The sequence below is a fragment of the Idiotropiscis lumnitzeri genome, chromosome 16 (assembly GCF_059441095.1).
Source record: "Idiotropiscis lumnitzeri isolate Australia: NSW breed Sydney's pygmy pipehorse chromosome 16, RoL_Ilum_1.0, whole genome shotgun sequence".
Classification (NCBI taxonomy): Eukaryota; Metazoa; Chordata; class Actinopteri; order Syngnathiformes; family Syngnathidae; genus Idiotropiscis; species Idiotropiscis lumnitzeri.
Genome location: NC_142406.1, coordinates 15,176,590 through 15,204,331, shown reverse-complemented (window position 1 = coordinate 15,204,331; position 27,742 = coordinate 15,176,590). Strand labels below are relative to the sequence as shown.

At 45.6% G+C, this 27,742-nt stretch overlaps 1 protein-coding gene across 3 annotated transcripts in view; it reads right to left on the bottom strand.

The window, feature by feature from the left end:
• Positions 1-27,742, bottom strand: part of pvrl2l (PVR cell adhesion molecule related 2 like) — an 80,836-nt gene that overhangs the window by 31,432 nt on the left and 21,662 nt on the right. For all 3 annotated transcript variants that reach the window (XM_088319086.1, XM_088319084.1, XM_088319085.1), the window contains exons 2-6: positions 12,787-12,899; positions 11,435-11,678; positions 3,430-3,723; positions 2,507-2,624; positions 2,288-2,436 (exon numbers count right to left, since the gene is read on the bottom strand). In XM_088319086.1, coding sequence (XP_088175212.1) covers positions 2,288-2,436; positions 2,507-2,624; positions 3,430-3,723; positions 11,435-11,678; positions 12,787-12,899 — 918 coding nt within the window. The remainder of the gene's footprint in view (positions 1-2,287; positions 2,437-2,506; positions 2,625-3,429; positions 3,724-11,434; positions 11,679-12,786; positions 12,900-27,742) is intronic.

Genomic DNA, 27,742 nt, shown 5'->3' with positions numbered 1-27,742 from the left:
TGAATATGAGTAAAATTCATTTGGATATTTTTAAAGTGAGGGGAGCAGCTTCATTAATCAGGCCATAGCCCTGCTGAACAAAGTAGTGCTTTGCCGCCATCTTCTAGATTTTGATTATTCACACGACTTCCACTAACGACCCAGGCTAAACTTGTCTCGGGTATTTCAGGAAGAGAAAAGAAAAAAAAAAAGAAACGCTCGACTTCAAGCAACTATTCCATGTTGGTCTCTTTCGCGCACAAGTGCCGCAAGGGAAAAAGCATGTAAGTTGCACGCCCGCCTTCCTGCGAGAAGTCAAACATCCGAGGCCGTCGAACGCTAATCAGAGACGCCTCCGCCTCCTCCCGCTCGGCTGCGAGGCGGGCGGCGCACGTGACGGCACAACACGCCGCCGCTTTCATCCAACGTTTAGCAGAAAAAAGTTTTGCCGTACACAGGCGGGCCGCCGGCGGCTGCCAGCTCTCGGCGGGCGAATTAGCAATGTTGAATTAACCCAAACGCCGGCGAGGCTTCGCTGAACCTTACGTGGGGCTTCCACCGAACGCTCCGGTGTTGTTGGAGCTTCGGAAAAGTCAATCCGTTTGAGAAATTGGAGTTTGGCGTCATTATTTAGGTGAAGCAAGTCATAAGTCAAAGTAATGAGGAGGGCAATCAAAAATGAAGGCACGGAAGTCGATTCCAAGATGCTTTACGGTTTCATCTCGAAGCCAAGATGGCGTTCACGCCGCGTCGTTTATAGCCAACAACAATCAATCCCTCGCTAACCCCGCGCGCAGCGAGGCAACGACCCCGAAACAAGCTTCGTTCCGGCAGGAGAGACAATTCCAAAACCTTTAGCGGTGATTTGTCACTCGCCGTTCTAAATGCGGCGGCGCTCTCGCTCCTCCGATGACGGGGCGTAATCCAGCGCGGCGGAGGAGTGGGAAGTGTTAGCCGCGGGAAGATTTTTGCGAGCGCTCGGGCGAGACGAGCGAGTGAGAAGACGCCACACCTCGCCGAGAATTCCGACGTGTGTGTGAAGGTTATGGGAAATAAGTTGACGTTATAATAAAAAAGTATAATAATAAAAATAATAATATAAATAATAATATAAATATATATATATATATATATATATATATAATTATTTATCAATATCACAAAATAATTGACTAAAACACTATCATAAAATCAATTATAAATAACATTTTAAAATGCTAATCATTATTTAATCATTTTGATTATTAAAATGAACGGACAAATAGCTTGAAGCGCGCACACTCGACCTCTAAAGTGGCAAACAGAGCAAATTTATTTTTAGGAGCTGGGGAATAATTAAAAAAAAAAGTGTGCTTTGTTATGTTTTTTTTATAAATCAATAATGTGTTTAACGTGTGTGGGAGAGGTCAAACAAAAACAATTGAGTTCATTTAATAATTAATACTCTCTCGTGCGGGTTTTCACATCTGGCCCCAGCATACACGAATGAGTGTTCACTTCACTATTCAAGTCACTTTAGCAGAAAGCATCAGAGGGGAATGAAAAAGAAAAAGAAAAAAAAAAGAAGAAGCCGAAAAAGCCAGTCTCGCAAAGATGAAGAGCGTGCAGGCCCGCGATGAAGACGCGTTAGCGCTCTCTGAAGTGGGTGCAAAAAGTCAACGCTGAGAAAGAAAGCAAGAAAGAAAAAGTCAAAAGGGAGGAAAAAACATACGCCGGCAAACTGGCTCACACCAACTTGAAAAGGCCGCACAAGAATCCAGAAGGGCTCGGCCACAATCAGGCTTGTCGTTTCATTTCAAGGCTTTGGGTTGGGGGGGGCGGAGTCAACTTCTAATTCTGTTTTCAACTTTGTCTTTTTTTTTGAGGGGGGGGGGTCTTGTCACTGTGTGTGGCCCTGCCTGGGGGGGGGGGGTCCGCGTCAGCCCGCAAATACACCACAAAAATCAATGCTAAAGATGGAGAGAGGCCAGCACCCCCGCAGTTCTCAGATCAGCCTTGATCCCAGCGTGTGCGTGCGTGTGAAATGGGAAATGCAGGTGGGTGAGTGGATCCGCATTGTGCGCGTTGCTTCAAAGCAACACGTCGTCTCTAATGTGTGCGCATGTTGAGGAAAATTGGTGGAAAAATCAAAGGCTTAGAGCAGTGGCGGTTCTAGGATGCAATGGGGGGGGGGCCCTTTAACTCAGTGCCCCCCCATGCACAAATACAGATTAAGTTTGCCACGCTTCAAGACAAGACAAGCATCACACACACACACACACACACACGCACGCACACGGGAACGTGCCGCCGCCGCCGCCTGACTCACCGATGACGAGCGTGGTGATCTGGTCCTTGGCGGCGCCGTGCTTGTTCTTGACCTCGCAGATGAAGGTGGTGTTGACGGCGTCGTCCACCTTCCTCACCGTCAGCCTGTTGCCGTCCACCAGCACCGAGTCTGGCAGCGGGCCCGATGCCCTGCACGACGAGGAGAGATAATTAATATTTTGAGGAACGCTCTCGAGGGGTAAGCGAGCGTCCGACTTACGCCGTCCAGGTGACGGTGGTGGGTTGCGGGTTGCCGCTGGCCGTGCAGACCAGCGTGGCGTCCATGCGGCCCATGAACCAGTTGTGGTCGTAGCCCTCAATGGAGACGGAGGGGGGGTCTACGCCGAAGGGGGGGGGGGGGGGCATTTTGGCAACCCACTTGAATCTTACACTCAAACCTTTTTTTTTTTTTAATTCACCTATCTCTGCCAGCAACATACAGTGAACGGCAGAACAATTGACGGCTCGATTTTTTCGGTTTGTGAGTGTGCCGAGAGATTTTCTCAAACGCCCGTTTGAGAGAGACCGTTTGGAGGAAATATCAAGTTCCTCGTGCATCCGCCGCGTCTTTTATTCTTAATTGGCTGAAGAGAGACAATGTGCCACATCTTCACGGTTCTGTCGACGCCACCAGCGGCGACTTGGAAACCTTTTTTAATCCTTTGTAAATTAAAAAAAAAAAAATTAAAAGGATTAAATGTACGCGTGTGGCCATCTTGTTCTCTTACGCTAATCCTCAAAGCTGGCCTTTAAGGAGACAAATTATTTTGTATGAAGTGACTTTTTCACGTCTTCTACATGAATAGTCGCGTGTCAGGTGCGGCTGCCCTCTCGTTAAGTGTGAACGTAACAATGAAATAAAATTGCAGGAAATGTTTTTTGCTTATTTTAATCATTAAAAATGCTTTATTTTAATTTCAAACAAATTTTGCAACATGAAAATAATTTTTAAAATTTTTTGATTTTGCATTATTGACCAAAAATACCAATTTAAAATGCGCATGTGAGTGTATTGGCATCCTTACGTGTTAAAGTGTAGTATTTGTGACTTTAAATGCGAGTGGCTTGAAAAGGTGAGTGACGTGGGTGTCGGCGACTAGAAAAATGTGCCCGAAAGCGTGTGTGTGCGCTCGTGTTGCTTACACTCCACCGACAGCCTGAGTTGGTGCGTCCAGGTCCTGTCCTGAGTGCGCTGGTCCACCATGCACGTCACCTCCCGGCCGTCGTCAGCGGGCGTGGGCACCAGCCGGTACTCGCTGCGCACCGTGACCGTGCCGTCGGGCCCGTTGGTGCTGCTGGTGGTGTGGTTGCCGCCCACCGACGCCAGCCACTTGATGGTCGCCGCCGGCTTGGCGTCGGCCGCCTGGCACTGCGCCACAACCGTGGCCTTGCTGCCCGCCTGCACCGTCACCACGTTGGCCGAGTTCTTGGGTTTGGCTGTCGAGGAGGAGACATAATATCACTAAATTGAATAAAGCCGTCACCCTTAAAATTAATTCCAATAATAAAAAAAGTCGTCAGTCAATCAGTCCTGGTTCAAAAACGAGGTAGGAGGTCAACCGCGCGGCCCTCCCATTCGCCGAGCCCACTTCGGCCTTAATGACGGTCCAAAGAGGCGCCGCCATTGTTTCCGTCTCAATGGAAAAAAATAAAGTCCAAGTGGCTTTTATCGGAGTGACATTTTGGACATCAAGAAACGACTTTGGACATCAGGAGCGAGCTGAAGATGAACAGATGCCACCACAATGTGCGTCCCTCCAAAAGAGCTGTCAATCATCTGGCAAATGTCACGCTATTTGCTTTGGCCACAAGATGCATCAGCCCACATTGCAACATTTCATTTATTCAATCCGCAGCTCCCCCGGAATGACTTTGCGGCCTTTCTTTGTGTGCATCAGATTGGCCTGAAAGGTTTCTGATGATTCCCGAGCGGCTGGCGTTTTGAGGCAATATCGGCGTGTCCCAGGTCGGGCCGGCCTACACCACCTACAGACAACGCTGTCAAAATCTAAATAGGACGCTCAAGTCTTATGTTACCCCTTTCGAGTTCAATCAAGGCTCAACTTTGTTCTTCGGTTTTAACAGACATTTAATGTTGTCGACATGTCTTTCTACATGTTAAAACAACACCCCAACAATGCCGTCAGAACAAGGAAAACGGCAATATAAACGCCAATTAGCACACAAAATAAGGATGGCTCACAGAAAAAAAAAATAAAGAAAGTAAATAGCACAATATTCACCTCGTTGGCCACATTCACTCAAACGGAATAAAGGTTTACAAATCGTCACACAAAACGTGACTTGTCGTCTTGCCTTCTCTTCAGGGTACATTGCCTCTTCTGGCCCTTGTGTGCATCTTATGTCCATGTCCCTCAACCACAATTTATACATGTGCAACAAAAAATAAGTTCCCCCCCTTTACTACGATTTTAAACCAAAACACCTGAAAATTATACCTTATATTACCTTTTAAAAACAAAATAATGTCTTTATTCAGTGTACTTTTGAACCACATTAAAACTATGAAATAAAGGAATGAAATAAATGAGATTTGCCTTTGGCGGCAGCTGCATCTTATTTATGCTGCCAACGGGGGACGGCAATATGAAAAGAAAATATTCCAGATGCACAAAAAATACAATTTACCATTTTTTACCCATTCCAAAAAATAAATGACACCAATGACTATTTAAAACAAGCATTACTTGCTTTTTTGTAATTTTATTTTAATTCTCTTCTTTATGATTTTTTCTTTTTTTTTAAGTTATGCTTAGTTATCATTAGATGTAATTTTTGGATGATTTCCTCAAAATGGACTCCTTGATAAATATTTAAAATATGTAAATAGCGACTTACTAATTTGCAGTTAGCTTCAGCAAGCTAGTTTGTTTCTAATCACAAGTTAGCGACAGGAAGTTACATTAGCTAGTTAGTTTTTAATTGCTAGTTAGCGACAGAAACCTATGTGGCATTTGGAGCTAGCTGTCATTTTTCCACGTTTTCTCAAACGGAATGTGTTTAGTGGGCTAATTAGTTGCTAATTTATGTGTAGCTACAGAAAACTAGCGAATAGCTAGCTAGCAAGGTGTCCTTTTGGGGCATTGACAAATGTTTGTAACGCGTAACTAGCTAGTTAGTGTAAAAAAAAAGTTCATTGCCAATTCCCGGTTTGCTAGCGAATGCTTTTGTACGTGATAATTTGTTAGCTAACATACTTGCAGTCATTTTTGGTCATTGTATGTTTGTGTTTTTTGTTTTCAAGACACAAAGAAGACGCTACAGGATGACTTGCCGGGTTTTGAAAGAGATTTATTATAATGTAGCGGAATCACTAAGTTCTAAGAGACGGCGAGAAATACGCGAAGAAAAAAAAAAGAAAAAGACTTCAGACAAATGCTAATGTTGCCTGCTGTTAGATGTTCAAATGAGTACAAAGCCGATCCTTTGTGCTTTGTCTATTGATTGGATGTCGCGATGGAGATGTGAAGAATAGCGGCAATGTGCTTTCCCGAAGCAAAGACGACGTCCGCGTTGGAAGTGGGGCAACGTGACGACGTCATCGGCCTTTCACCGCAACCCTCCGACGCATGCAGCTCCATTTTTGCGACGCCACATCCCTTCCACCCCTTACATCCATCCGTCTGAGGAATTAGAAGCCACCGATCCCCACCCACCCCACCCTTGACTCAAATTGTGCACGGATCAACGGGCTAAATGTCAGAGAGCGGCCCAGAGATGGGAAAAAGGTGTCGCAGGAGTTTTTTTTTAAAGAAAGTCATTTGCATAAAATGTGCTCATGCTTCATTTATTAGAGCAGCAATCCCGAACCGTTTTTTGTTTTTTCCCCCAACACAGACTGGTTTCACTTGAACGGCCAAACTCAATTATTGTTATTTCTTTTTTTTTTTGCTGGTATCTTGTGTGCTTACTTTCTTACTACCGAATCACGTGAGCGATTTGACATTTGCGCTGCGGCACAGACGGATGCGCCTCATCTTCAATAAACTTCCGTTAGACTCGGACGGTCGATAACATTTTTGGTTGAGTCGTTCCGCGCAGTCCACTACCAAATATTGCCACGCACCAACTGCCGAGTGGATGAAGTGTCGTGCAGGAAGTGAAAATGTTTTGATCGTCTTAACGGGTCGATTGTTGAGCCGCGAGCATCCCATTCCAGCTTCATTGCAGCTGGTGAACAAATCCTGGCAAAGCGCAAGACACTCTCTCAAATTTGAACCGAATACCTTTCGTCTTTGGCGGGTCGCCAGTTCGCATCGCAAAGACGAGAGAGAGCACGCGCTCGCGGGCGGCTGCTGGGCGACATCTGTCGCCTTCACGATTTTTTTTTTTTCCTTTTTCTAATTAAAGCAACCGACTGGCATCAGCGCCTCCACTTGACCCACATGCACGCCGTTCCGCAAGCGGCAACACCGGCGGATGTCATTATTAGCGTTAAGTCCGTTGAATAACTCACGAGGCGTCTTGGCGGGTGCTTAAGCTTGACGACAAACGCAGAGTTAGACGGTAGTTGACTTATTAATGATTGATTAATCAATCAAAAAGGGGAGCCAGTCCCTCCAGCTTAATTGGTATATTTGGGCGGGGAAAGCGGCACCATTATTTCTATTCCTCTCACCCAACATCAGCATAATAATCATAAAAATAATGAGAACCATACTTTTATTTCCCAATATAATTATTTGCTCTGCTCTGTTGTCTAACTTTCAGGTCAAATTAACACTTTTTTTTTGTCGTCTATACCCGTCAATGGGAGTTAATAAGCATGAATTCGACCAAAATATTCATGTACAATAAAATCTGGTAATTATTTATTAGAATACAGATTAAATAAATAACAAATAATAAATAATAAATAACAAATAATAAATAACAAATAACAAATAATAAATAATAAAGAAGAAATAATAAATAATGAAGAAATAATAAATAATAAATAAATAAAAAATAAATATAATATAAAATAAAAATAATCGCAGACTAAATCGTAATCGCAATATTTAATTTCATATTTTATTTTTTAAAAAAATGTTTAACCCAATTAAATAGGGTTATTATTTATTTTTTCATGATTTTTCTTGATTATTTTACATGCGCATTTTAAAATCACACACGCACGCACGCGCACACACAGATTACCATTAGCTACCGTATCACAGCAGCTTGTAGGTCGCGGCGGAACAAGTCATTTAGAGTCGCTGACATATTTAACCTTTATCAAACAAGCACAGCCCCCGCAATTTGTCCACGTCGCGGCTTAATTCACGGCGCAGCTGTCTGCGGGCATGAATACCAATTGAACGCCACTGTCTTTTTTTGGCGCGCACCATCCGTGTGGATTTATTCGCCGATCAAGCGATGTGTTGTTGCGCCGGTGAAAAATGTCGGGGGGTATTTGTTTGTCGCGCACTGCCCTTGTCACAGCGGAGATAAACGTCTGTTTGTTCCCTGGGCCGCTAATAAAACATAAATATTGGAGGAGATGGAGGAATTGTCGGAAGCGGCGGCAGCGTGCCACGAGCCGGAATTGGCTGCTGGAAATGTTGAGAAAACGCTTTCATTTGTTTGATTGAGACTCATTTGGGCTCGATTGAAGACGCCAGCGGCTTCGCTAAGTGGCTCCGACATCACCAGAAGCGGCTTCTATATATTTAAAAAAAAAATTGCTTTTTTTTTTTTAACATTTAGGTTTCAACAGACTTTGTGCCGCTTTGTTTCGACTCCCTTTTTTGTGTCTCATCAGCTGTGACCCGCCAAGGTCGTTAGCATAGCGGCGGCGTTTTGTTCTCGGAAAGGAAAAATCATGTTTTTAGACTCCGATGAACAGGCGCGACCTGTCATTTATCTGAAATGCTTCATTATGTTCGCTGCCAAACTGGAATACGAGAGCTGGATGCAAAATTCTGCCTCCACAATGGAATTTTTTTTAGTTTTTTTTTTTAGTTTGGAATACGTGCTAGTCATCAAACAAAAGGGTACATTCGGAAAGAGGAAAATGGAAGCGTTTTTTGTTGCACGACAAAATTTCATTTCAACCATGAAGGCATTTTTTCGGACCAATAGCCGATTTTATCAGAAATAAATAAATAAATCACAATTTTGTTTTGCTTCATCAATTATAAAAGTTGTATGCAAATTTTTGACATGACCAAAAAAAAAAAATAAATTCCATAGTTTTTTTAGATAATAGAAAACAATCGGACAAGTTGATGCGCGAGGCAAAATTTCTTCAGACTATTTTTTTCATGCATCGACTTTTGATTGACACGTTTACCAATTTTGAAGTCGCTCACTGTAACAACAAAGCTCCCGAGCCAACGAGGTTGAATATAAGAGCTATTTGCAAAATTCCGTCTCGATAATGAAAAAGATTTTGTTGAATACAAAAAGGTTGGCAATCAAAAAAAAAAAAAAAAAAAACTCGAGGGCAGGTTTGTCTCTGAAGGACTCGTGGAAAAAGCTTTATGCAAAAACGCAGCCTTGACAAAGAAACATTTTTGGCAATCTGACACATCGTATGCATATTTTGCATAAAGCTAAATTAGGCATCAATTATGAAATGACACATATAGGGTGGTCCAAATTGAGTTCAATTCAAATCTTGTTTTTGAAAGGCATCCCATCATACCCAAAATGAGCATAAAATGGCCGCCTTGAACAAAAAATGGCAGACTTCTCAAGCTTGTGCGGGCGACCTAAATAAATTGCTCACTGCTGATTTTTAAAAAAAAATGTTTTTATTCGCATGCACCCGAACTTAATAAGACGGCGTCGCGTGGCCGTGCCGCCGCATCCAATAAGCGCTAATCGGATTGTTCGCCAGGATTATCCATCCGGCTGTACATAAGACGTGATACGATTGCTGGCGCCCCAACATTCAACGCGACCAAACACCATCTTGAGCCGCCTCTTACATATCAAATTAAATCTATATTATACGGCCGATAAGGCTGCTGGGAAATTTTTTCGTTTCGGCCTCAAAACATTCTCAATGAACCGTGTTTGACGCTCTTGATAAGATGCGGTTTGTTTTCAAGGACCGTGAGAAACATACAAAAAGAGACTCAAATGGCCACATTTAGCCTGGCCTTTTTTTTTTTTTTTTTTTTGTGGGTCTACTCATGTAAAAAATGTCTAGTTGCTAAGGCAGACTGATTTAGGGAGCTGCAAAAAATAAATAAATTAATAAAATTAAATAAAATCATGTTTTCCAGTGGTAATTTAGCGTTAATCTGTTTAGCTCGAATGGTTCAAATTTGGACCAAAAAAAACAAGCAAAAAAAAACAACAAAAAAAAGAAATAGGACCCAAAAATGGCGGCTTTCAACTTAAACGACAGACTTCTTGTGTCTTTTAAAAAAAGAGTTTGTGAGATTTGTTTCTACTCACAACTGATTTTGGGGGCTGGATTATTTATTTTATTTTATTTTATTTTATTTTACAAATCCCTAGGATTGACTTACTGTGTCTTCTTGAGATTTGTATTTATTTTTTTTTTTTTTGTGGATCTCCTCAAGATAGAAATATCTCCTAAATTACGTCATTCAATTTGGCGGCACCCCGGAGGTGTCCAAAAATGGCAAACTTATTTTTTTTTTTTTTTGGGTTGGTCTACTCATGATAGACACGTCTCCGAAATTTCCCGTTATTGAGTAAAACTGGCTTGTGCTGTTGAATTTTTAAAAAGTACTGATCCAATTTCAGGCTTGAGCGCTGCTTTTTTTTTTTTTTTTTTTCTCTCAGCCGGCGCACAAACATGACCCAACACATGAAAGGCTGATTCAACAAGCGGACTCAAGTGAAACTATGGTGACGATTGCATTTGAAAAGCCCACACATGCTTTTCTTTTTTATCCACACTGTGCTTGCATTCTCTTCTTTTCACAGCTGAAACATTTTTTTTTTTTTTCCCGCCGCCATACCTGCTCTGATTGTGACAATTTGCGCAACAAAAGCAAGACGAGGAGAGCTTCATTTATGCACTCCAGTAAACACAAACGTGCCGCGAATGGCGCGAGCGTGGAAAGATGGCAAAGTGAATTGGACAAAAGGGCAGCGGTCGAGTTCAAAGTGCGGCCCTCTCGTGCGCCACCCCCCCCCCATCCTCGAGCCCGCCATCACCGCGGGAGCGCTTAATGTGCCGTCTCTTTATCATATGAGCGCAGACGCCGCTCGCCTCGCGACGGGATTTCTCCCTGGCGCCGACCTCGCCGCGCTCGGCTGCTCCGCAAATGGCCGCTCATGTGGGAGGATGAAAAACACCAGCTGTCGCCGATTACACACAGCGGGCGTCCCCCACCTCCCGCCGCCAGCGGCGTCGCAAACATCATCTCGCTTTTAAGGCGACGAGGCGCTCGCGACCGCTCGGCATCAAGATCCCTGAGGAAATACGCGTGAACAGTTTCGCCGTCGCTACATTAGCATCTTGTTAGCATTCAAAGTTAACGTGAACGATGCTACTGGCTTCATTTCGTCGTGTTTCTCTCGTCCAATCAGATTTCAGCCTCCGAGTCTTGCCATATTCATTTGTTCCGCCCACGGCCGTAGACAAGCTAACAAGTTGAATTGGCGCAACGTTTGGTCACGCATATATTCTTTATCCTCCGCAAAGAGAACGACTGGACCATTCTGAGCTTTTGTGACACCCCCCCCCCATCTCCACGTCTCGCATGCGCTCGCTAATTTTTGTCGTCAATTAATCACGTTTGCATGAATTCACTCTTTGCACTTAACCGAGCTTTGGAAAAGGACATTTTTCATGCAATTTCCCAGGGAACTGCAATTCCACCTCATAAATAAATGACTAAAAAGAACGCTTGAAACATCCCCGTACGGCTTTGACACGGCAATCGCAGCGCTGTCATTGCAACGCCGCCATTTTTAATCAAGGCGGTCATGTTTGGAGTCGCCAAGCATTCCGATTTGATTGAATTTCTTCAAGTCTTGCTCGCTTCTCGGAAGCCTCGGAGGGAATCGGCTTCAAATTGCGTGCTTCGGGAAACGACGGGGCGCTCTAAAGCGACGAGCGCTGATAAGCAGACGGCTCGGGAGGCGCCCGTCAAGGCGGAAAAACTGAAAAAAATTCATTAATTGAAAAAAAAAAAAAAAAGCCGAAGCGCTCGCTCACCCAGCATGACGAGCGTGGTGGTGCCCTGCTCGTTGCCCGACGGGTAGGTGGCGTACTCGCAGGTGAAGCGGCCGGCGTCGGACATGCGCAGGTCGGAGATGCGGATGGACGGGTTCTCCAGGTTGTTGTGCAGGAAGACCACGCGGTCCTTGAAGGACAAGTTGGGAAAACTCTGGCCGTAGAAGGGATGGTACACGGCGATGTTGTCACGTTGGCCTTCCGTGGGCTCCCAGATCCACGACACCTGAACACAAGTCGCATCGTTGAAGGCAACGGAAAAAAATGCATTCTTCGTCACGAGTGACTGCCGGACGCCATTTCGCCAGTCGGACAACGTCTCGGAAGCTGCCCGGCGGTTTCCGCTGAGCTTGTGACGGAGGCAAAGCGTTATTTTAATGGACACTTTTTAATAATATTGCCTTTATTAGTCCCACAATGGGGAAATTCGAGATTCGAACCCAGGCCTCCTGGGGAGACTGGGTCCTGAACGCGGCGCCTTAGACCACTCGGCCATCCTGGCAGCCATGCTGGATGTAATTTGCTCGGGTGTTGAACTTTAAAAGGCTTCACATCGCGAGCTGTTATTCATATTTTAAACCGTATTGTGTCACTTATTGATCCCCTCAATAATCTCTCCCGCTGTGGCAAAATGTCACCGTCAATTACAGCAGCAGGAAGGAGGCGTGAAAGCGTTTCATTTTTACACACCTCACCCTCCTCGGTTTTTTTTTTGGTTTTTTTTTAGCACTTGGGCAATTAATTGATCTGATCAATTAATTGGAGTTCATTAATAAGAATGAATTATTTCCTAATGGAATATGTTTGTGCCCTAAAAACAAGGTCATGAACATTTTTTTTTTTCCCTCTTCGCCAGCATTCCAGTCGTGATCAAAGTTCACGTATTACCCAATCACCAGCGGCTAAGCGCAAGCACACGTGCACGCCACCTCCAATTGGTCCGCTGCAACGAAGCGGCCGATTGCGCGTACGTGGACAGATTTAATATTGATCGCGAGAGGCAGGCAGGCGAGCGTCGCGCGAGGATCAAGAGAATGCTTTTAACGTTTGCTTCTTCATCGGCTTCTGGAGTTCGGCAACCTTGGCGGAAGGCCCAAATCAACATGGAGGAGCGAATGTGTGTGCGTGCGTTGCATCTATTTATTTTTATTTATTTATATTTATTTTTTTAATTATATATATATATATTTAAAATTTATTTATTTCATTTTTATTTATTTATATTATTTTTTTAAATTATATAATTGTATTTATTTGTATTTTTTTATTTTATATATATATATATATCCACATACGCAGAACATGACTAATGATTAATCAATGAATCGACTGACCTGGGTGAGTTTGGTTTTGCCGCCCCCGTCGATGAACTGACAGCGCAGGTCCACCGACTCGTTGGGGTACGCCTCCAACTCCACCTCCACGCGCACCTTCTGAGCGCCGACACCTGGACGCCACAAAGACACGGACAGCAACATGAGCGTTGACCCAAACCCGACACGCAAATGTGGCAAAGGCTGCAAAAGTCCTTTTGACAAGCGGAGTGGCTAATTTGTGAAGTCATTCCTGATCCTTGGACTCATTCAACAAAAGTGTTCTGCAGGCACCCGGGAACTCTTAAATTGGACCAAAAAAAGGCATAATTGTTCCCCTTGAAATATTTCAGCACGCTGATGATTTCCTTGACAGTCAAATTGTGTCCTTGCAGTGTCTTTTTTTTTGTTTTTTTTTCCTCCCTTGCAGCCGGTGAAGACACATGGCTGACGGCCTCACCAAAACAAGACGAGGGTGCGCGGGAGGGATTAGCTTTGGCTAGCTGCTGGTTGGACCCGAGTGGTTGCGAACAAAAAGCCTCTTAAGTGTGCGAGCGGAACAATATGGAACAGTGTGTTGCTCAATGAGCTTTAAAAAAAATAAATAAATAAATAAATCTGCTTTGAGTGTGCACATTTGTGAGCCCGTTCTTTAGATCGACACGCAGTACGTCTCCCCTTTTATTACTTCAAATTCTTGTTACTATAGATTGCATTTGATTCATCCGCTCTGGTATGTACGGAAGCTTTTTTATCTACGTCGAGTGGCATCAGATCATTACAATACGATGCATATTAGACGAGCTTTCCGTGGAGGGAGACAACAGCCTTGTCAAAGCAGTGATCCACGCACACCGCACCGCACGCACGCGCAGGAGGAGACATGCAAAGTGGCTGTCTGACGAGTGCAAATAAACAAAAGCTCCGCCGTGAGCCGACAGCCGATCTGCGTTATTTCTATCGGCCACTTTCGGGCACACTTTTGTGCGCTGTTTGTTTTTGTGGCTCCTTCTTTATGCTTTTCGACGGATTAATTTCCCTTAATTAGACACGTCGGCCCGCGTGTAAATAAATAAGACGGCGGGCTTTGACGCACACGCATTTGCGTGTCAAGGCCATTCGAGAACTTGGTGATAAAATGTGCGAAAGAAGAAAAGGGGAATGACGGGTCTTTGGTTTCGGAGCTTTGGACGTGTCAAAGTTGAACGGTTAAACAAATTAAATTAAAGGACAAAGTAATGTAAAAAAAAAAAAAAGTAAAACAGGCGTTAAACGAGAAGCAAAGCAAGAATTTGTTGAATTTTGTCCTCATCACACTTGACTTGTTTCCTCGCAGCACGCAGAGATGAATGCACATTAAGGTTTCTCTCAGGGGCGTCAAGGGAAGGCGAGGTGGGTGCGAGGCTAAATGAACACCCGCTGCTTCCCCCCCCCCTCGAGCAGCGGCGGGATGAATCACGCTTAATTGACATTTAGAGGCTGGTGGCATTTGCCTGTTTATCCTCCAGCACGTCAAAAAGGTCTGCTTGTTGTTTGGGTTGCGCATTAGCCCGTCGCTAGCTTGTTTACCGTTGATTTCGCCAGGGATTTCCCGAAGTGCGGGTGCGCAAGTGCTCTCCAGGGGGGGGGTCGACGGGATTTGAATGAATGGTTAATGACGGCAGATTTACACATTTATACCCTTGACGGTGCTCATTTAAATATGAGAATTTCCAATGAGCGTTTTAAAATATTAATGAACGGGCCTTCGCACCCGCATTTTAGCCAATCGATTAAACGGTGAGAATTTTTTTTTTTTGATTCCATCTTTTTTTTATATATATTTTAGAATTTTTAAATATTTTTTTAAATAAATAATAATTTTTAAAAATAATTTACTTCAACATGTTTGGAGTTTGGGAAAGGCTTGTCTACCGAAGCTAAACGGCTTCCGTTTTGCGCTACTTCCCCCTTATCATTAGCAAATTGAATAATGAATGTTTTAGCGGAATACAACACGACACAGATGCTAAGTGCTTTTGTTTCGCGAAAAGACGCAAACAACGCGTTTGAACATCAGCACGAAGGTGGCGCTCCGTCTCGCTGCAGCCACTCGGAAACGCTTGCCAAGCCTTTCGGGTCCTTTTCCTCGCCATTTACGTGTTCATCCATGAGTGAAAGAGAAGAGCGCGTGAGCACCGCCCGCAGCCGTTCAGGTTAAACGTGTGATAACTCCTCTCGGTAATTGCTCGTCCCCGCAGCTTTTATCGTCGATGCGGGGCAGGAGGGGCCACGCCGCACCGGCGCCCTCTCAAGCGTAAACGGCGAGGGGCGGACGGGACGACGACGGCGCTAACGAGGACAAACGCGTGCGGCGAGAGATGAGACGGGCTGAAGATTGTTAACGGAAAATAAAAATGACAATTGGGGGTCGCTTCTTCAGACTGAATTTTTTTTTGGGTGTTTGTGTTGGGTGTGTGCCTTTAAGGGGTGTGGCCTCGTGCGACATCAGGAGCTGGTCAGTTTGGCTCATTAGTCCGCGTCAAGAACGTTTCGCTCAGTTTAAAACTCATTTACGACCAAATGCACTTTTTGACGTCTCTACCCGTCAATGGCAGTCAAATGATTTTCTACAATTTTGCTAATTTTCTTTTAAGCTTTAATATATAATGAGTGAATAAGTGATCCGCCGCCCACTATTTGCGCTTAGCGAGCGGAGCGATGCTTCCAAAAAGAAATTTCACGGGCGGCTAAATGGGAACGAAACAGGATTACAGATGATTGACAGAGCGTAATCGGCGCTATTTCGTAGCGGGACGTTAATAAACGCTGTCATCTGAGGGACAAACGTTCATCAGCGCCGGAAATGAATGCCAAAAGCACATCAAATGTTCCCAATCAATCAAGCGTTGATGTTGATTAAAAGCAAAAAAAAAAATTAAAAAACGGCTTGCGCAAGGACGGCGTAATTAACCTCCTTTGTTGACTTGCCTTAATCGGCTTCATCTTGAAACGCTCACACGGCGTCTTTGTGGCGCCGTTGTCGCCGCGGCGACGAGCAGGTGACTTTTCATTCGGGGCAAGCCGGCGTTTAAAAGCGATTGGGAAAGTTCTTGTGAAGACTTCGGAGGACTGGCTCATGAATAACGGATGAGATTTGGCGCTTCCGAATGAAATGGGACTCATCAGCGGGATTAAGCGGCGTGCCGAGCGCTTCTCAGCTGACTTTGTGCGCCGCGCGAAATGGAAACCACGTGGTCAGACTGACGGGAGGAGGAGGAGCTCTGCTTCATGTAGACCACAAATGCGAGTTGATTCGCAGCCTTGCTCCTTCTACCGCTACCATGTTAGCGGCAAAGAAGCTAGCCTTAGCCACAAGGTGATGGCTAGCTAGCGTTAACAGCAAAGAGTAGCGTAAGATTCAGAACTAAGTACACTAAATAGGAAAGATTAAGGAGAGGTAAGTAAAATCTCAGTTGCGGTCCGGCTAGCATGCTAGGCTAGGCTATTAGCTGAGATGAGCTAGCTGCTATAAGTGACCAAAAAAATAGCAGATAGCAAAGTGCGTCTACTGCTAAGTAGAATTTTTAAAGAACGTATCGATGGTCGTGAATTTTACTGCCATTGACGGCTAAAGACGTCAAAGATACATTTTTTTTTTTTTTTTACTCGGCTGATGTTAGTCACAACGTACAGTATTATAATGTCCTCGCAAATGCTCAAGAGTAGATTATTTTTAGATTAGATCAGATTAAATCAATTGCAACAAATCGTTTCCTGGCACCCACATCACTCACCCGCCTTTTAAAACCGTACACATTCCAAGTTTTTCATTGCCATCCTCATTTATTAAAGCAAAATTCATTCTTCATCCGATGACTAAATCAACGGGATCATCACTCCATTCTTAAAAAAAAAAAAAAAAAGAAAATATTCCAAAAAGGTTCAGCGCCACTGAGAGGTGAAAGCGCCCTCGCGATTAAAGTGTAATTGTAATCAGCGAAACATCCGCAGCGATTCGTCTTGAGACGAGCTGACATTTGGCAGAGACGCGGCTTTGAAGCGTGACAAAAAAAAAAAAAAAAAAAAAAAAAAGCAATGCGGTCGGTCATCTGTATTCAGACTTTGGCGGCGCTTTCGGCGTGATAGATGGCCGTGAATGGCGGCTCGCTATTTACAGCGCCCGCGTTCGGGGAGAAAGCCGATGCGCCACACAAAAGACTTGAGTCATCGCAGCCATTGGCGCTTAAACACGTCGACCTTGGTCGATTGTTTCTCCCTTACAAATGTTTGAGAACATCTTTGATTTCGAGATAATCTTTCATTCTTGTGTGCCGCTATTGAGGAAAAATAAAAAGAAAAAAAGGGGACCCCACTGTGGGAATAATTAAGACTTCTCTCCTGTTCTGCGCTTTTTTCTTGATAAATCGAAATCAGGAGTTCATCTTTGTACTTCCTCCAGTGAAGCGAAATCTACAAAGAAAACCCCGCCCCCTCAAAAAGAATAAGTAAAATAAAATCAAATCAAAAATCCAGCCACGGCATGCTGCACGAAAACATGAAGAAGAACTCCAGTGGCGATTTGGAGGAAAAGAACAGCGTGTGCAAAACTCCCGCGTCTTTTTTGGCCGAGCCCACCCGCCACGTTTTCCGCGCCGAACGGAAGCAAACTTCAGCTCTTCCCTCCGCTGAGCGCGACTTCCAACGCCGCCCGGCGCGGCTCATCTCGCTCAACATTTGTCCACCACCAAGACTCGGCACGCGGAGATGACTTCCTTCCTTTCATGTGCGGGCAAATTCGACTTCATCTTTCGCCCTCGGGGACGAGGGGCAACCGCGGCTCGACGGCGCCGGTTCGGATAAAAAAAAGGCCAGGGTGGAAGTTATCACATGGAAATATTCAAGGACGGCCGGAAGGAGATGTGAGGATCGTGAAGTCGGAACAAATCCGATGATAATGTGCGAGAGCGGACACAAACATAAACGGCTCGCTTTGAACATCGATGGCGAGAAACGATGAAGCAATCCGAGAGGCGGTTGACGAACGGCATGTTAAAAAAAAAAAAAAAAAAAATCCACCGACGTTCAACTCAATGTGGTGAGTCGGCGTTGTAAATGAATTATGTTGCCGTCAAAATTCCTCGCTGGTGAGATTGTGCGACTGTCGCTGATATTTACATGGCGCCGTTCACGGGATGCTTAACAATGACTCAAGCGCATAATTAAAATGATGAGAGCGCTCCGAGCACCATGTTAGCAGAAGCGTGTGTTTCAAAAAAAAAAAAAAAAAAAAAATGAGCGCATCAATTTGTCATCAGTCAAAAACACAATAAAATGGCTAATAGGAAAGTAGTAATTTTATAGGCTGCAAGCGACTGCTGGTGTTTTTGAGCAAGTGCTTCTTATGCAAAACGGTCAATCGGAAACCCGACGGAGACGACGCCGTTGGGACGCACAAACCGGACACGGAAGGCAGAACATCCGCTTTGAAAATTTTAGAACCGCCGAATTTTTTTGTTTTTTGAGGTGAGTCCGGTTGCCTCGATTGACAACGTTCGCGGATGAGACGTTTAAAGCGCCTCGCATCCGAAATTCATTCCGCTAATGACTCGTAATCACGGCGAGCTCGGCGAGTCAAACGAATGAGGCGGATGAGCGGCTGGCGATGGCGGGGGGCGGACACGCCTCGTTTGCCCGGCGGAAACAACGAGGGTCCGTTAACGAGCACTCGCCGACGAGCCACTCCGCACCGTTTCCCTGTTTTGTTGCAAGACGAGGAGGCGCAAGGGGCCAATAAACCCATTACGAGCCTCGAGCTCAACGAGGCCATCTCGATCGTGAAACGGAGAGTGTCAACTTGTTTTTGATAATGCCGCGCTTTCAAAAAAACGCAAAGTAATAACAACATCATAAAACTTTTTTATCGTTTTTGTCACACTGCAAAATTAAATTCTGCTCCGTCTGGTATGCAACACTTCTATTCGTCGCTCTTTGGAGATGATAAAGACGATATGTATTGGAAGTAGCCGACTGTTATTTTATTTTTATTTTATTTTATTTTATTGTATTTTTTTAATTTAATTTAATTAATTTAATTTTTATTTTTATTTTATTTTTATTTGAGCAACGATATTTATTGATTATTTATTGAGTTAAAGCGCAGAAACATCGATGCTAATTAGCGTTAGCATCAAGCTAGCAGGGCCTTTTTGTTTTAGATTTGTTTCATTGTGAACTTCAACTGGGAGTGGCGGTGAACAGCTTGAAGCCTCTTTTTTTTTTTTTTTTTTTTTTAACGATTCCTTTGTTATCCGCTCAACTGCCGCTAATTGTGAAGCGCCTTGAATCGAGTTCATCGGCGCCGTATAGCGCTCACAAGCTCACGAGGGTTATCGAAGACGCTCGAGAGAGCTGATGGCTTTTAATTAACCAAATGACAACGCAAATGTTTGAAGAAATGGTTCCAGGTTTGGAGGGAGGGAGGGGAGGGAGCGGGCGAAAGGAGGCCGCTCGGAACACGATGTACTAGGACGTTAACGTGAAATTACCCAGGACAATTTAATTCGATACCACCGACTCCTGTTTGTCATTTCCAGGAACCAATTTTGTCGCCCAACTCGCCACTGGGCATCGGCGGGTGGCGTGTGACCTCTCGCAATTCTATTATCTCCGCAGGTATTGAGATCACATCCAGCTGCATCCAAACCTCCTCAACCGCCCCCCCCCCGCCTCCTCGCCAGTGCTGTGTGCTCGCGTGTGTTTGCTCTCTGGCTGTCCTTGCTGCTGAGCTTCCCGCCTCTCCCGCCCTCTCGTGTAAATCACACCGCTCCGGAAATCTCTCCACTGGCTTTATGGGAGTCCAAGAGTAGATCTTACTGTTGATCTACAAAGCTCGAAATGCGCTCGGGCAAAGGTATGGCTAAGAGATTTGGAGAATTTCAAATCCCCTCAGACAGATCCATAAATGCTCCGTTAGCTTTATGCTAACATATTATGTGAAACGCCATTGACGGGCTCGCAGAAATTAGCAACAATTAACGACACATCTTAACGCAGCACAGAGACAAATAATCGACAACTAATCGATTAATCGTTTCAAATTGTCTGATTTCAACCTCAGGCTCAGATTTCTGGCTTTGACTTTGGAAAGGTTCTTTCCAAATCAAGCGGCTTTGCTTATTTTTTTTGTTGTTGTTTTTTTTGCCGCACACACACGCGCAGGCTCGCCTGTGTCGGCGGTTGGCAGCAACCAAGGAGAGCCCGCAGCTGTTTGGAGTCTTTCACCCCCCCAAGCCCTCCCTCCCCCGTCAACGTGACAGACACTCGGCACGGTGATCTCTTCCCGTCCTCCGACTGACCCCCCACAACCCCCACCCAACCTCCAATCCACTCCCCTCTTCCAGAAAAACGTCAGCGCCTGGGCTTGCTCCTCATCGCGCTCGTTCTTGTCATCTTCTGCCCTCGTGATCCTGCTGTCCGACTTCCTCACCCTCGTCGGCGCCCCCCGCCCGCCCCCACGCCTGACCTCGCCTCCCCCGGACCATCTGATCCTCGTTTTCCTCAGTGAGCTTGCAGAGCAGTTGGTGCCTGCGTGCAGAAGGTACATAACTAAATAACACACACACACACGTAAAAAAATAAATAAATAAATAATGAAACAGCCCGTAGCGGTGAAAATGTTGAGTTTGACTCCCAGCGGCATGCAGTCGGTGGAGTGCTGACATAATAAAAAAATTAAAATAAAAAAACAACAACGCTGACGCCTGCTTGGCTCGGAAGTCTTCATCATCCCGAATGAAGAGCCCGGAAAAGTAGAAACGTTTAACGAATGAGCCTAGTAAGTACGTACGACCGTTTGAGCGGCCGACTCCAAAAAGAGGATTCCCGTCTTGCTTGTTTTTTAGTCGGCAGTTGATTGAACATCACACCTCTTTGCGATTGTTTTCTGGAATCTTTGGGATAAAACTGGCTGCATTGATGTTTTCTGATTATCTAAATGCGGGAAGCCGCATGAACGGCGCCGCATCAGACGGAATTTGATGATGTGATTTCGCAATGCCTCATCGGCCGCTTATTCACAAAACGGTCGCTACATCTCGTTTTTTTCCAAAACCCGTCGCTTCTTTTTCCGCTTGTCATCGGCGCCTCTCGTCTTGCTCTTCGATATTTCTTCGCCGACGACAGCGAGGAAAAGGTTTGAATTTGTCTGACATATTTCAGCAAACTGAGGATCCTTGTGATGCGTTTTGCTCGGCTCTTTCCCCCCCCCCCCCGCCGCAAGTTAATGGTTTTCTATGCGCGGTACTCCGTGTGCCGGTTCTGAAGCGGCACTCTGGCATCCTCCAAAGTATGCACTTTCGAAATGTCTTCAGTTGGGAGAGTCAATTGTTGGCGGTGGTTTTTCTGTCGCCAATGCACCATTGTGCCGCCAAAAGCGACTCGGCGGAGAATTTTTGATAAAGTTGCAATAAAGTGAATGAGCCCTCGGAAGGATCGGGATGACTGCGTTGATTGGTTAAAATAGCACGAGTGAATGTGAGCAACAGAAATGGACGTTTATATTCGTCAACGGGAATATTCGCCAGCCGTTTACTGCCAATGACGATTATATGCGTACTTTTTTTCTAACAGGTAGGCATGGAAGACGGCGCCGCCCAACTCGTATGCAAATTTCCGGTTTTTAAACCACCGTAATGACAGACATAACCCTGTAGATGGCGGCGTTGCATCGCTTTGGAATTCAGCACAGCTTTTGAGGTGAAGAATAAAATGAGTCAACATCACACTTAGTTCATGTTTTACTTCTACAGTATGTCAAATGAGTTTAACAAAAAAAATAAAAAAAATCTCTTGTAGACTTTGGCAGAATCACGAGATAATTTTAATTTAAAAAAAAAAAAAAAAAAAAGACAAATATGACCCTCGGATTTCATTCCGCGCGGTGATTTCGGCACCATTTGTGGCCGTCTCGCAAGCTCGCTCTGCGACTTCCGTCACTTTGTCTCCCCCGCCATTTATTATCTCTCTCTTTATGCCGCTTCATTCCTGTCATTTGTCTGCTTGCAGGCCTGTCGCGCACACACGCATGTGTGTGCGTGCGTGCGCGCGTCACGGTGATTGGTTGTGCGCCTAAGCTATACCAGCGCGGCATACTGAGAAAATTAAAAAGAGATTTGACGGCTTTTGTGTGACAGATGGAAGTGCGTGTCGCTCCGCTAGAAAAAAAAAACATTGTATGATTTGCCGGCGTGTCCGTGTCAGCGAGGGAGAAGCGTCGCCATGGCGACATATGTTAGCGACCCACCCGAGCGTCAGGCTGGCCCGTTAATCCTTTTCATTAGTTAATTCGTGATGATTTTTTTATTGATTTATTTTTTATTTTTTTGACCAATTGTTTACAAAAGCAGCCAATGGTGCAAATTTCGCGTGCCCTCTCGCAACTAGCGAGCTCTAAAGACCCTGTCGAGCGATATTAGAGTGCCTCGTTGTGCCATTTATTTTCACTTTTTTTTTCTCATTAAAATCGGATTCTCGTGAGGGCAAAAATTGCTCCGCTTTATGAAAAATTTATACTGAAAAAAAAAAAAAATGGATCCAGCGCCCACTTACACGGAATCCACACATGAATAAATAAAAACTCTTTGAAGACCACAAACACGGTCTACCCTTACAAGGCTAGCGTCGCTTCTGCGTGCAAAGACGAGCCTGAGAGTGCGGTCGCGTGCCAACATAAATTAACAATGCGACACCCACTTTGGCCTCGGCGCTCGCCTGCCGCGGAAAAAAAAAAAAAAAAAAACGCCCGGCGCATTAGCCCGCTGACACCAACGCTAAGGAAATATTTTATGGATTATTTCAAATTGTGATCTCGGAGGTTTTGGTCTGACGTCAAGTCAAGGTGACGTTTTAATATTTGGAATTAAATTCACGATAAGTAACCAAAGCAATTATTTGGTCAAGACATTTTTAGAAAAATCATTCTGTTGTCCGAACGTACAAACATGGCGTGAATTCCCAACGCACGCACAAAATAGCATTTGGAGCTCGCCATCATGGCTGACAGGCCATTAGTTGGCGCCTGAACATCTCTGGCGCGCCGCCACGGCTCGGTCGCATAAAGTGGGGGGGGGCATTCGTATGTCGGCGGTTAATAATTCAACAGCCCGGTCAAGATGTCAGCGCTCGCTCCATTCAATTATTGACCTGCAACATGGAGACGCTCCTGAGGGGGATGGCCTGGGGGACGAGATTGCCCGATCGGAAGGGGAAGTCGTTGGCGGACCCCCTCAGCCTATCGCGACGAGCTTTTCGCAAATTCATGAAGACTCCGAGGACGATCCATTCGTATTCGACGAGCAGCGATTCGAGAAAAACCCAGCAAGTCGATGCGAACAATTAGCAGAAGAGAAGTCAATCCGCTGAATTTTGTGACTGGGCCCAAAAGCAACATGGCCGCCCCGCCCGAGCGGCGGCGCTTTCTGTGTTTGTGTCGCCGCAATTAAGGCTCGTTTCCCGCAGGCGGGGGGGCGCTCTTTTGCGGGGCGCCATCTGTCACTCCCCAGTAAAGACCAATTAGAAAAAAAAAAACACTCGGCCAGCATCTGCTTTTTGTCCTCGGAGGTAAAAAAAAAAAAAATAAAAATCATGTCGAACGACACTTTGCGAGTCGCGTGTACGCTTGCAAAGTTTACGACGGGAGGTGCAGGTGGCGCCGTAAATTCAAATTAGGTTTGCATCCCCCCCCTTCCAAGTCAACAATATGACATCATTTTGTTTTATTCGATTCCTAAGAGTGTGCCCGGAAAGGTTCAATTCTCCAGCCATCTGTTTACTCGCCACCTTTCTCGCATTTTTGCCCTCTTCGCCGTCCCTCCGTCAGATCTGCGCCCGTCTGTCACCTCGAGCGAACACGTAACAAGAAGGAAGCCAGATAAAAGTTGACACCCGCCTTTAACGAAATAATAAAAACGTCAAACAGCACTGAAGTTTTTTTTTTTTCTCTCGCCATCAGATAATGTCATCTCCTCCAGCCGAGCAGGTAATTGAAACGAGATCTAAAAGAGCCTCCTCGCAGTCGGAGATGCAGATGAGGCGTCACGATAGCGTCGCCGCCATAATTACACCACGGACCCCCCCCCCGAGGGCCGGCGGCGGCTCCGAGCCGCGGCACGCCGCCCGCCCGCGACTGTGCTTAAAGTCGAGGCGAAGGCGCCGAGGGGTTACGGCGGCGCATAAATCCCGCCCGTTTTTAAGCGTCAACGCCAACGCCGGTGTTTGTCTTTTGTGTCTGCCGCTAATGACGCGCCGCGCAAGATTGATCACACGTTACGACACTCGGTGCGTGATTGATGGCTCGTTGTGACACTCGGAGCGCCGTGATCCTTGACGGATGACGGATCCCGCGCAGGAGGAACAAAGATCCATCAAATCCATCAACGTCTCTCGCCTAAACTCGGCAGGAGTGACTTCAAAGTGCTCCGCGGGGGGGGCGATGACTCAGATGTCCGTATTTCCAGACCTCTGCCAAGGTTTTGCGATTTCAACAAGTGCGACTAAAAGCCCGGACGGCTACATAAGATTTGTGCAGGCTACCGCGAGTGCTAACGTACAACGGAAAAGGCCTTTGCTAACATTGCGCATCAACAGTTATTGTTTCAAAATGCTTTGAGGAATAAATATTTGGACACAAATGATTAGAATTTAGAAGCAGGCATAAATTCTTTATCATCTGCAATTTACTGGATCATTTAGCGTTGTCTTTAAAAAAAAATAAATTCTTTTGTTTTTGTCTGCATGACTGTATTGTTCAATACTGCCACCTGGTGGAAGGAGCAGCACAATGAACTGGATAGCGGCATTAAATCATGACGCACCAACGGTTTCATTCTTTTCGTTGTATTGAAATTTGCCCACAGATTATTAAACCTCCAGCCTAAAGAAGAAGAAAAAAATAATCTGCACCCGACTCCCACAATATGCTAATAGGATTAAATGAAATAAGGACGTCGATGCTTTATAGGCTGACGGTAAACGCAATTCAAATGCGGAAACAAAGCAAGTCAGCAAACGCACCGGATGCGGAATAACTTTTTTTCCACAAAGAATATTCTTTTCGCAAAGAAAGCAAATGTAATATTTCCGCTAGCAAAACACACAAGTGGGCTCTGCGTGCAGCAATCCAGCAAAATAAAGCCCGTTATCTTTGATCTTTCACATTAAAGATGATCAGCATTAATCAATGAAAAAACATTAAAAACGACTACTTTTGTCTTACAACAATAAAGCGATAGTGTGCAACATCAAATAAAATTCTTACTCAACACTCGTCTGACCCCCCCCCCCAAAAAAAAAAAAAAAAATAAAATAAAAAATCAAATCAAATCAATGCGGATAATGCCACTAAATGCCCGAAAGAATGTGCGGCGCCACAATAGCAACAAAAACAAGCGGCTTTACGAGGGCAAAGTGATCCGAATGGCAGCAGATGTTTCCATCAAGTCGCGAGCGGCAAAAAACTGCTCGGCGGGTTACATAAAGTCTTAACATGCACGCTGGCTATCTGCGTGCGTTCTGTGTGGGTGAGAGGGCGACGCGATGCGTGCGTGCGTGCGTGTGCGTGTGCGTGTGTGTGCGCTGATGCGAGTGGGCGGATGACTCAGACAGCAGGTGAATCACTTCAGGCAGATGTGCGCTGGCACGTATACACACAAACGCGCGCGCACGCGCACACGCCACGCTCAGGTGTCGGCGGCCACCCGCGGCGAAGATGGTGGCTAACTTCTCCACCTGATTGAGTCCAGTTAACCCCCCCTGATGACACTCGCCGCCATTCACACCCCGCTCGGGGGTCACCGGAGTTCATCCGGAGACAGTTGGACGGAATGTGGACGCGATTGAAATGTCCAAAAAAATGTCAAGATCGCTATGTGAGGGGTGTTTTATTTCAGGAAAGTCTCAGAGCTCATCTGTTGGACGAAAACCTTGCGATATTATCGACGACGGGAACTTGAGGACTTGTTTCGGTGCAAGTCTGGCTTAATAGCAGCCCGGTAAAATAAATGTACTTTTTGGCGTCTATATCCGTCAATGGCAGTGAACGGGGGAGTGGCCAGAAACGGGCAATACCAGCTCCGCCCCTGCTGGGAAGCAATTGTTTCCATCCCACGTCCGAATAGGTAAAGTCGCGACGGCTGTCTGAACGACGTCCAACTTCAAGCAAATCGCGGCTAACGTGAAAGGTCGACGACCCGGATAAGCGCTCGAAAAACCGGCGGAGACGCTTGATGGGCGGGCTCGAGTGCGTGTCACCATTTCGTGGCCACGATTCGTTTAGCGCGAGCGTGCGTGGGCGTGTCTAGAGATGACAATCACCGGCTAATTCGCGCATCTCGGAGACACTCAGGAATCGTCGCCGCGACAATCGCCGGACAAGAACGCCGCCGACGTGACTTCCATGACGATCGCCTCTCGCCAAAACACGCTTCTTTTGAGAAAGCCGAGCGTATCGGATAATTGCCGCCGTGCCGTGAATTGATTTCATCTGCTAAAGTCGGCGGGGGTTCCGCAGCGGCGGGCCTCGTCCTCGCCATTGTTTCCGTCACACCGCTGATTGAAAGAAAATCAAAGGTAATACGATCAATCCTCTCGAGAAATCAGCGAGGACAAAGCGAGAATTTTAAGGCCGCTCGAGTACTGATGACGACTTTTAATGCATTCGAATGTAAATATGCTGTATACGAGGACGGATGAAAGGCGTCAAAGGAAGACGGTGATTAATGACGCTCGCTGACTTGCTACTGATATCACGCACACGCGCGCGCGCGCACGCACACGCACAAGCCTGTGCACAAATCAGGACAGACGATGGCTCACAGATGATATGAAAATGTGATCGCTCAGTGGAGTCACAGCCAACATGAGCCTGCAGGCTTATCTACATACACACACGCACACACACGCGCACACACGCACGCACGTAGATTTGACTGCTGCTTTGCCACTCTAAGTCTTGAAAATGAGATAGCATGCCCTTATTGGTGGATCTCACGCGCACACATGCACACGCGCACGTGCGCGCACACACGCACACGGATTTAGAAGACACCTCAATCTCGGGGCGCCATGCGCGAGCACATAGTTGATTCACCATCGTATGGCTTCATGGTTTCGTGCGCGTGTGCGCACGCGTGTGCGCGCACGTACGTGTTTGCACCGTGGGATTTTCCGGATTTCCAGAGTCACCGTCACAATCCGGCGGGAAAACGTTCCGAAGCGAAAACTAATTACAGAACAGAAGGTCCTTGGCCCAAAACACACACACAGATAATGGACATGCGCGCACTGGCGCAACAGAGCACACACACACGCACACACACATATACACACACATATTCGACCGGCGTTTCTAGCCTGAGAGGTCTCCCACACACACGCGCACGCACGCACGCTCTCTGACTGATGGACTGGCCGCGTCCTCTACGACCTCCGGCCTTCATAAAAAGGCGGCTCCTGATTGGCCAATCATCGCCAGGTAGTCACCTCTCAGGTCCAAGTGTCGTTTCTCACTCGATAGGGAACAAAATTAAAAAAAAATCAAACCGAGGTTTATCTTCAAGGGTCGAGGAGGAGAGGTCGCCGCGTGCTCGCCCAGCAGCCGAGCGATAAATCTAATTTGACTTTATCTTTATACTGCAGAGCCAAAAACCTTCCCCCTGGGGCTGTCAAAAAATACACTATAAACAATTTGATCATAATAAAGTGGACGGACGGTCGCTCGAAGTAAATATGAAGTAAAGTTAGAAAATTAGCCGAATATGCCATTCAAAATTATTTCCAGCCATTAAATAAGTCAATTTTTTTTTGTTTTTGTTTTTTTGTCTGAATAAAATTTTCCTAAATGATTAATCGGACGATTAATCAGAACATAGAAATAAAGAATAAAATTTTTAAAATGTACTAATTATATAATATAATAATTATTATTATAATTATAATTATA